At 40.7% G+C, this 11,131-nt stretch overlaps 1 protein-coding gene and 1 long non-coding RNA gene across 3 annotated transcripts in view; both read right to left on the minus strand.

Moving 5' to 3' along the window:
- Positions 1-10,389, minus strand: part of LOC109858231 (neuroligin-1-like) — a 32,601-nt gene extending 22,212 nt beyond the window's left edge. The window contains exons 1-2 of one of the 2 annotated variants that reach the window (XM_020435294.1): positions 10,153-10,389; positions 234-531 (exon numbers count right to left, since the gene is read on the minus strand). In XM_020435294.1, the coding sequence (XP_020290883.1) occupies positions 234-531; positions 10,153-10,389 (535 nt within the window). Of the gene's footprint in view, positions 1-233; positions 532-10,152 lie in introns of those variants that run through there. The other variant, XM_020435295.1, reaches the window with a different exon arrangement.
- Positions 10,390-10,401: 12 nt separating this feature from the next.
- LOC109858235 overlaps positions 10,402-11,131 on the minus strand; it is a 219,460-nt gene continuing 218,730 nt past the window's right edge. Inside the window, exon 3 of the long non-coding RNA XR_002250594.1 lies at positions 10,402-10,823. This is a non-coding gene — a long non-coding RNA (uncharacterized LOC109858235). The remainder of the gene's footprint in view (positions 10,824-11,131) is intronic.

The raw sequence follows: 11,131 nt of genomic DNA on the forward strand, positions 1-11,131 counted from the left end.
CATTTTTACAAAGTTATTTATCACGTGACTTTGGCCTTCTTTCGAAAAACAAGTTGTAAAAATATTGCATTAAAGTTATTAGTATTTGAATATTGAAAAATCAAAAGTTAGTATTTGAATAAATAAATACAAATATTGCGAGAAAGTGCATGTCTCTCAATGTAGTTTTTGTTGAAAATAATTGTTCAAGTTAAGTAATTATAATTGCGTGAATCACTTTGTTTTTTGCTCACCACTTCCGGGTATATACAGATTGAGAAAAAGACAATCCTCGCTCTGATTCGCCAAGAAAACGGTCATCTTCTTGAGCTGTTGATACCTGCCGGGCGGCATCTGCAAAAGCGCGGCGGTGTCATTGGTAAGATCCGGATAGTTTTGCGGACAAACTGCGCCGAACGTGTCTGCCAGCTTGACACCGTTCCAAGGTATTGGTGAAATCGGAGGTCGAAACCTTAAATCGCCCACCGGAGGCGCGGCGTAAGGTATGCCACGAAATACTTCCACAGGATCTAAGTGCCGGCTGTTCAATTCCTGTAACGAGAACGACAGAGAACAAATTTATTGTCAGCGACGAGTTGGCTTTCTTCCGACGTGTTGTTATCGATTTCGAAACTGTCCTCACAACCATCGATGTCTATCTTCATCGGCTTTATCGATTCTACAGCTACATTCTGCAGTGTCAATGTTGCCTTTGTAAATTCAGAGCCCTCGCACAAAAAGGATGTCTTTTTATAGAACACCTGATATTTCTAGAACGGCGGGACTTTTATATAAAAAGCACAGGCTTTTTATAAGAGGACTCAAGAGACTCAATTACGTGAAGAGACAGCTCGTGACATTTACATATAGACACACTGATGTCTATGTATAACAATTTTATCACATCCCAGACCTTATCGCGTGGTGGTTTTATCACGCTGATTCTATCGGGGTTTGTGTGTGGATAGCGTTGAAATTGATAAACGTAAACTCGTGCGTCTTCTTTCCGTTATTCTTCGACGTTGCGCTTCTAAGATACGCGCAACGCAACGTTTCTCAATATATCACTCTCTGTTTCCGCACACGCGGATCTTCGAGCGAAACGGAGACAGACACCCACCCACAGCCAGACAAGCTCTCTCTTCTTTCTCTCCGAAGTGCCGCACCCAATATCCATTTCATCTCCTACGCGCTGGAAACGGCTACGCGCGAGTGAATCGAAAAATATACTCGGCTCGTGTGAACGCGATTTTGTGTCGACACGTCGTCGCGCGACTGACCTTAAACGCACCGGTGATTAAAAACATTACGTTAGGAAAAAAAAAAAAAAAAAGAATAAGGTTGATGAAATATAAAAACGTGACGATATCGAAACACAGAAACAAATAAGAATAAAAAAGAGATGAATGAACCAGAAAAAGTGACGCGAGCTACAAGAGAGATCGAAAATATTATCACTCCAATGTGCGTGCGAATTTTATCAAATCTAATCACAATCTGATCACAAATATCTAATCACAAATCTTTAATTACGAGATTCATATTTATGTTCGAGTTTATAACTATTTTGCGCAGCACGATTGAGCGAAAAAAATTGCTATTCAGTCGCATCTTGAAAGCAATTATGTCAGAAGGACCGATAAATCTCGTTTGCCGCGCGCCGACGTTAATTGCACCTCCGAGCGCAATTGGGAAAGGGCCGCTCATCGAAATGGCCGTGCTACGAATCGTGCTGGAAATTACAAATTTCTATTAACGTTCCGGCGTGCGTTCTTGCTGGAGGAATTGACGAAAAAATGCTGAAAGAGAGAGGGAGAGAGAGAGAAGGGGGATGGGGGAGAAGGAACGAGGGAGGGAAAAGAACTAAAAATGAGAGTTATTTGATTCGACACTTCCAATTGCATTAAAAGTTAAATACACGTCATGCGACTGCCGATAACAATAGACGCTTATCGAAGCTCCCATAAAATCCCAGGGGATGATGGCGATGACGTGGGATGAAATATTAATTTTGCTGCGTGAGCTTGCAAATTTTGTTCTGACTGACGGTATCGTAATTGAGTCTCGGGAATAAAAATATCAAAAATAAAACAGACGATACGCACATCAATTCTACAACTACAGAACAATAGATTTATATATAACGTAAGATTTAATAATAAGTAAAATCAAAGCTGTGCAAGAGAGAGAGAGAGAGAGAGAGAGAGAGAGAGAGAGAGAGAGAGAGAGAGTTTCGAAAATAAATTCCATATATACGAGCACGTTCGTCCGGTTCATGGTGCAGCTTGTTATTTTACGATCGCACCGTTCATTTTCCTATTCCCCAGGCGAGCTATCACGTAGTTGGAAGTAAATTCCCATTATGCGCGCGAGAATTTAGCGAAATCGCAAGAAAATGAAAACACACAGGTATTCGACAAAACAAAAAAACGCGCTGCGAAAAGATTTGCGTGCAAGAATATGTTATCAAAAATTTTTCTCTCAAAATTTTCATCGTAATGGCAACGTCGTTCTTCATGAAATCGTCAGTTCCGTTTCCACGTGAATTTACTCAAATCTCTCCCTCTCTCATATTTATACATCTCGACACGTGACCGCACGTGTATACGTACACATTAGTTCGCGCATGCTCTGTCTCCAATGCATAATGCATCTGATGACGCAAGAACAGCTGCTTATGAATTAAAGCATGGACACGAGAATAATCGCGATATAAATAGATTGAGGCGAGAAAATCCGAGATATTAATCCGGACAATGTGATCCGCTTATTCCACACCGACAATTCCTCGTTAAACCGTTCGACGGTCGTGAAATTCATACATATATACGGACTACTTAAGCGCAACCCGACCAACGTGTTAAAATCGATGTAATTTGGAACTACAATTTTGAATTGCATTTTGCGCGTATAGCCCCGGGAAATACGCGAGTGTGACGCAAATGACATGTCTCTGACCGTTCGTTTCTTTTCTTGAAGTAGATGCGATTTAGAATAGCGTTGACACACGTATGTGAAGTTGAAAATATGTAATATCGATTCGACGCAATTGGAGATATAATATTGAATATTTTTATTCTAAACCTGATATTTATACATAACAAATCTCATTATGATTAAATACAATTATCCTAAATCAATAATTTGCGAGCGCTTGATAATATTACTAATTAAGAAACATAATGGTTTTTGAAATTTTACGAGAGCGCTCATTATAAAACGAACGATGTGTGTATCTGAAATTCGAACAAAATTTAAATACTAGATTGGATTATTATATTTAAACTTTCAGCAACAGTCTGTGTGTATATGAATAATTGTATATGTTCTCTTCTAAATATATTATAACGAATAACGAATATATATATAACGAATTCTAACCTTTGAAACGAGAGTTACACTTCGTTACACTAATACCATTAGCGCGTCCATTAACCGTGCCAATTTGGAATAATGAAACGTCAGCACCCGCTTAAGAGGCATACTAACATTTTAGAAAATTAGGCAATTATACTCTTAGTGCAAGTTTGATCACACACACACACACAAAGATTTATATTACATAACACATTATAACCAAGTCTTTTTTTTATAAAAAAAAAAATAATTATAACATTTCTGAATTTACCTAGTTATTTTATGCTGTTTGTGTTTATTTAACACTACCGAAGCAGTCAAAATAGACTAGTGGTAAGTTTTCATTTAAAAATTACTCAAATTAATGGCTTTGCAGTTTGAAAATCTTTTATGACAAATTGATAAATTTAATTCTTTATATACTGTAAAAACGTCATAAAAAATTTCTGAAGTGCGATATAAATTTGAGTAATCTTTAAATCAAAATTTAAAACCAGTCGTTTTGACTCGACTCGGTAGTTCTAATGTTAATATACTAGAAATTCTGAATTTGTTTGTAAATGAAAGAATCAACGTTGTGAAAATTAATATACACACAGTATGTTTCTAAATCGTTCAAATCCTTTCGCGATTCCAATATATCGAATGCTTTTCACTTGAAGTAATGGTCGCGCAATAATGTTATCTGCACCGTAGAGTGAGACTTATAGGTGGATTATTGCCTCTGTCTGCTCCTTTCGGACGCACTCGGCAGTGAGGAAGAAACGTTGAGAACGATTCGTGTGCGGACTGCGTAACGGGTGCCCGGTGAATTATTATAATCTTCCGGCGGCGAATGGAAGGAATTTTATTTCGAAATCAGTCGCCCACAGACGTGATCGTAATTCTCATTATTTGCAGAACGCGAAAAAACTTTTCGTATCCGAACATGCTCGGAAAACTCGCTGATCGAGATTGAGAGAATCCGCCAAAAAAAAAAAAATTATAGACTCTAGGAAATATTAGCATCTCTCGGAGATAATTTTTGAGGAAAATTTCGCTCGGAATTAATCGAAAACTTTGTTGCTCCAAATTGCAATTCACAACGCGCTTGTATATACGTTCTTGATTGTAATGAAAGCGCAGTTTGATGTCGTAATTATCCCTTTTTCTCTCTCTCTCTCTCTCTCTCTCTCTCTCTCTCCGGAGATATCTTTCTCCTTTTAGAAAGCAACAAAAACGATAACACCGGGACTTTGAGGAGTATCTTCGGGATAAACTGAAGAGTTTCAAGGGAGCAAAAGTGAAATCGTCTAATTTTTCTGTTTTGTCTCTGTATTCGACAGTACGAAAGAGAAGCGAGCGACGGAATAACGAGACGGGAAACTATCTCCCGAAATCTCTCTCCCGGATACAAAGTGAAATTGATGGTCCGCATTTATTGGCGCGCGTGTAGATGGAAACACGTTGGGTGGTGTTACTAGATAGTGATGTGCTGTCGATTTCATCTGCGATGCATCCCATACGAAATGGCGCTAATAAAAGGTGTACCTGCATTACACGTTTTGCGCGCGTATGAACAGAGCAGCTCTTGTAAAGTAAACAATATTAAATAAACGCACAAACATATAACGACGTACCGCTCTGTGTTTATTTAAAGACGGTATATTAATTGCCGCGCTTTACCTCGATTTATTATTTCGGTTATTACACGTACGCGTGTTTGCCGTACGACAATTTGCATACGTTTATCTGTTTCGCGACAATTGTTACTCTAAAGGGATTGTTTACATTTCTCACCAGAGGGATATTCATCAGGTCTCATCTCTCGCGTGTAGAAATGATAACAAGCGAAATAAATTTGGTTATAAATTACGGATGCAACAACGATGAGTGAAGGACGGGGCTCGGCAAGCTGAAACGAAGCAAATTAATACTGCGTTTCTGCATATTTCCACGTATAATGTTTAATTGCAATAGTAGCGAGTAGGGAGTTTCGCATTAATTAGCGTCGGAAAATTATGGTTCAAGTTTTTCGCGATTATATCGCAGTAAATCGCAAAAAAGAGCGTTCAATTTCCCGCTACTGTCTTTCTCTGAATTGTAATAATATATACTCGATATTTTTCAGCGCTTCGGTGTACGATCAAGTAGAGTTGAGTTCTTAAGTATTAGGTCTACCGGAAAGTTCTGTCCGTTTTTGGAATAAAACAAAATACAAATTTTTCTTACCGTCAATAAACTTTATTAAATAATATAATTGCCATTATTATTAATGATTTCTTGCCAGCGTGAGGGCAATTTGTATATCCCATTTTTGAAAAATTAAGAAAAATTTGTATTTTGTTTTATTCCAAAAACGGACAGAATTTTCCGGCAAACCTAATATGTTGAGAAAATAATTATTTTAAGTTCTTATCACAGATTGTGCACAAATAAAACGTGGATACAAACAATTATGTAGTTTATTGTAAACTAATTACGGAGGTGATTTGAAGCAAAGTAATAAATTACGTAAATTTAGAAGCGTAATAAATTATGACGCACGACAAAGGAAGTTGAGTGGAAAAATGGCGAAGATACGGGGGATTTACGTCAGTGTGCGCACACGGTCCGAGCGACCAATAACGTTCTCATATGAAAGCTTTTGCCGGTCGGCGATGCGTCTCGATGAATTATAGGGCACATAAATGTAACAGAAATTTATTAAGCTTCAAAGTCGCGAAGCAGCTGTTTTGCGGCGCATTTCTCTCCGTGTAAAAGTGGCCGGAAAGACAGACAAGAAGATTTGTCGTGTTCGTGGAAACGAGTAAAGATACAGCTGTGTGCACACGACCGTGAAGTTGCATTGAAGCTGAGCGGATTGCCGATTAGAATCTCTGAGAGAGAGATTTATTATAAGAGACTGTAGAGAAAGCGACGTTTTTTTTTGGCGGCGTTTATAAGAGACGCAGAAAAAAAAAAAAGAACGGCGCTTCTCTCGGCCGAAGAAAAATATTTCCAAGATTGAAATTCCGGCGACGACGGGAGAGAAAAGATTTCCGGGGTACAAAAAGGCGAATTGACGTGTACGCGGTAAGAGCATACATTAATGCATTTGCAATGCCAATCGAGTCGACGGGCACATTTGGATGACGAACGAAAAAAAATTCTATAACGAGATCTGTTCTACAACGCGGTTTTGTAGGAAACTTATTGTGCGCCGTGAGAATAAATTTATATAAAGCATCTCAAATGTATGCGCTTCAGAAAATACGAGAAAAAAAAAAAACTAGTTTAACTGCCGTCTGCGTTAATTTTATTAAAATGCGCTCCTATAAATATATATTTTTTTTCGCATGTTTCCTGTCGAAGAGCGGAACAAAAATGCGATTAACGCTATTTCCATCACTTGCATATAAATCAATGGAAAACTGTATATTTCTCTGTTAGCACACATGAATATATTTAACACTCGACTTCCGTTCTCCAATCGAATCGTTAAGCGAGACATAGCGTATCTTCTCGAATAATATACGCGCGATTCAAATTGATCCAAATTTCTCCGCACAAATTTAATATTCATACAAGATTTACAGCATCCAGTGGAGCTCTGTCTTATATTGATAAATATTCCAAACGTTACGATATCATATTCAATAATGGACAAAACGTGCCATCCTCCGAGTAGCAATCGTAATGATAATCAATCGCCCAAGATTCAACAGCGATTCGTACCTGAGGCGCGACCGGCGATATGCAAAACAATTCTGCTTATATATCACGGGAAGAGAAAACTGGTCGTTGTGTAACCAGAACGCGTTTGACAGCGCAATGTTTTCCTACGGCAAAACGTATCGCACTCGATCGTGCGAAATGGACCAGCGAACGCGAGCGCAAGCACGAGCGTGAGAGAGCGAACGGGAAAAAAAAACAAAAAAAAAAACGACGAACGTGAGTTGTGCGGCACGTTACGACGTAATGTAAAGGCCACGAGGCGTCCTGAGCGAAAAAGTTTTCTCGTTATCCATCCATCCGCCCGCTCGGGGACCGTCGGAGCGAAAAAAGGCCGGTAAATTGTGGATCCCGCAATTCCCGCCAAAGCGACACACTACCTGCCCCGCGTCTGATCCGCGCGGCGGATGTTTCAATCGGCGATACGCGTATAGCGTAATCCGCGCGCGCGCGCGTCTCCTTGACGACGATCTTCTCTCCGTGAGAGAGGAAGAACTGTGTGTATATATCCGACAAAATGAGACGTTGAGCGCGAAGGTGGATCGAGTCCGTAATACGTGAGGATCCGGTTTACGTAAGAAACGCCTCTGCGTATTTAAAAACGGATCCCACGAATGAAGTTGGCTCACTCTTATACACGCTTGAGTTACTTCGCTCTTTACTCTCTTAGCGTTATTCGGTTTGCGCTGCTTCAGAGTGTGAAAATTTTGCGACATCAAGATACACAGTTTGTGTGCAGTTTATATATAAATACTTTATCGCGCTTTACATACATGCGAAAAAAGAGCAGAGAAGAGAGAGAGAGACAAATTTCCGGAATGGGACGATTGGCTTTGGGGCTTAAACGAGTTCGCGATCCTGTTTCGACGAGCTCAATTTCGAACAAGCACCATTCGTAATTTCGAGCACAACGACGACGCGTAAATATCAAGCGTCAGAAAGTTAAATAACGCGTATGGGAGGATAAAAGCTTACTTTCATGTCGGATCGGTCGCGTTATTGTCGAACAGTCCGGCGAATTGATACCGGAGCGTCAAATTGGCCGCTTCTCCCCGCTTCCCAATTCCCGCACAATCTCCCCACGGATGCGAATTTATTTTCGACGGTGTAAAAGCCGAGCCCTGTCTCGCTTGGTGTGTGGATACTTTAACGCGCAAAACGCGAAATTCGCCGACTCGAATTACGAGCGAACAAGCGAGCGATATCGAAGCGCTGCGACAGAGGAATCATCGGGACGTCCAATCGATCCGCCTCTTGTCGATATGAATATCTATTAGACGTAATTGATGTCTACCATCCGGCGTAGCGAATGCCCGCAGTAAATGTCAAATCGGCCTCGCCTGCTCTGACTGATCGGTGTTGTGAAAACGCTTCAACTCCGATAGACGAGCTGCCAGCGGATTGTCTCCTGGAAAAATGTCGTTGGGTGCCATCGAGATATCGAACCTCGCTTTTAACTTCCGCTCGGGATGACGTACGGTTATACATACACAAAGTATCGGAAATAAAAGAGAGATAAATAAGAAAAATCTTTTGTTTTATTTCGCGGTTTTAATTATTTTAATTCTGATATTTCAGAATCGTGCGCAATAAAAGTTTTTGTTTTTTTCCCGCGATATTCTTTTGCGCGTTATCGTTTGACGAGAACGATCTCGCTGTTTTTTTTCTCGAAAAAGTATACATGGTAAATAGAGAAAATTATACAAAGAAAAGCTATAACAGCACCAGAACGCGTTTATGGTTAATTAGAACGTTCTGACACGGGGGTAAACAAAAAATGTAAAAATAATATAAGAGCTATCGGTCGGGAAAGATACTTAGCAAGCAAAAGAAAGTTTCGCCATCGAGTCGACAGCAAGATTTAGGTGCGGTAATAAGTTAAAGGAATGGTAAGTGGAAGGAGAAAGAGAGAGAGAGGGAGAGAGAGAGACTGACATCACAGGAAAAGAAAAACGAAGAAAAGGTCTGTGAAGTTTGCGGCAGTGATAGGAGGACAGTAACGCATTTAATGAAAGAGTACGTCGCTGAGCAACGAGAAGGAAAAAAGAAAATGGTGTCGAGCACACCGAGAACGACGAGTTAGATTGGACGGAAGAAGTGATGAGAAAAGGAGGGATGCGCACACAGAAAGTGAAACAAAAAATACAAAGACTACTAGTGCAAGAAAGTCAAATTTAAGAGGTGTTAAAAAGACAATAAGCACGGAAGTAATTAAAATTGTAAGATTAATGCGTCCCACTAACGTTTCTAGAATGTTGTTAACAAAAAAAATACTAAATATGATTCTTGTTTCGACACGCATATTTTGCAGATTCTACGCGTGACTCTAAACATCTCGTCGAACAAAAAAACATTTTATATTCCGCATTTGAATTCTTTTTAGCATTGCTTGGTGTTCTTGTTACTGTCATCGATATCTGAGAACATTGTGATCTAGAACGCAAGTAGGAAGAAAAAAAGACATGAACAAAAAATCTAAAGCAGATCAAATTTACAAGACACACATAAAATAGTGCGAAAATATAATAATTTACAATTGAAAGATTAACGCACTGAGCAAACCTATACGAGTATGCGTGTATGAAGCATTCCATTTCACTTTTGATATCCTCTCTTGTTTTTTTTATACACAAAAATGTCACAAAAAAATTTCAAAAGAGTTAGAGCGTGAGAGGGAATTTTAGTTTAAAAAATTATATTAAAAAAAAAAAAAAAAACAATATAAAATACGTTATGACAAATAATTGATGCTCTCGAGCTTCTCCGCGAACGATGTCAAACAGAGGAATTCCGCTCTTCCGCAGAGTCAACCCGGCGATAAATTTCTCTTTTCGGCGTACGCGCCGCGGAAACAGCGACGTAATACTGCCGGAGACGGGCCGATTCGCGAATCACGATCCGCCATTTACAACGAGCCAAATCCGTGTCCGCGAGCGAGTCTCTCTGCATACTACGTACTCGTCCTACGCATCTGCAGAATACTGAAAATTCTGTCAGAACGAGAGGGCAGGGTTTATATCGCTCGATATATATGTACATACTTCTACATAGATATATACGTTCTATTATATCCTCCCTCTCCTTCATTCGCTCTGATATCTGACAAGAAAAATTGATACACACCTGGAGTATTCCACGTATCTGTCCGCTTTTCGTCTCGACGATGCGCGAGGCGTAGCGGGTCGCAGGCTGAGATGAAGCCGCGTGACCACGGCCTGTCAGGATTAGCAAGACGATCAGAGGCGGCAGCAGCAACGGCGTGAGTCCTACGTGCGAAGAGCAGCAACGACGGCTGAGCCTGATGTGGGTCCTTGCGACCAGCGGCCGGCTCCGGGTCGCCGGCTGGCATGGCAACGGCATGACAGCATTTGCTGGCGGCCACCTGCAGCGATGCCACCAGCATAACCGCGCGGCAACCTTGGTTGTAGATTAGGACAGCCGAACCGGTCGTGCCCAGCCGGTCGTCTCTCAAAGAAGAGCGATAATATGAAGAGCGCCGCTCCGAAAAACGATCTCGAAGAACTGTCTAATTTGCTCGCGACGAACTGCCCAACTTCGTTCCGCAAGCCATCGTTCTACCGGATCCCCGCATTACGAGCTGCGCTGGCAGTCAGTTGCTTTCTTCCGCGTGTTTTATCCCGCTTGCCCTCCGGCGCTCTGGAACTGGCACCTTTCGACCGGACTCCGAAGTTAAATTGCTCTCAAAACATCTTGAATAAGAAAGTTCGGAGACGGTCGGTCTCCACCGAGGCCGATGCTGCGAAGCTTGGACGTTTGGAAAGCAGGCTGTCGGTCTGGAAGCAAGCGAGAATTCGATATAATGGAACATGCGCTATAGATATTTGTCTCTTTTATTTTTAGTAACAGAAGTTTTCATTCCACACATACACGCGCGCCCTCGTGAAGTAATAAATTAAACTCGTAATTTCTAGCTTTGCGCAATAAGAGACACAAATTGCCGCAGTTATTCAAATTGTAAATGCACTTTGCGATAGAGAGAGTCGACTTTTTTCATTCAAAAGCCATCATCTGCAAGAATAGGTTTTTGTCCGCGCTTATAATTACAACAATAGACCTATCAACGTGAACAAATCGCGCTAAC

Source organism: Pseudomyrmex gracilis, unplaced genomic scaffold, assembly GCF_002006095.1.
Source record: "Pseudomyrmex gracilis isolate BER0280 unplaced genomic scaffold, ASM200609v1 scaffold_193, whole genome shotgun sequence".
Classification (NCBI taxonomy): domain Eukaryota; kingdom Metazoa; phylum Arthropoda; class Insecta; order Hymenoptera; family Formicidae; genus Pseudomyrmex; species Pseudomyrmex gracilis.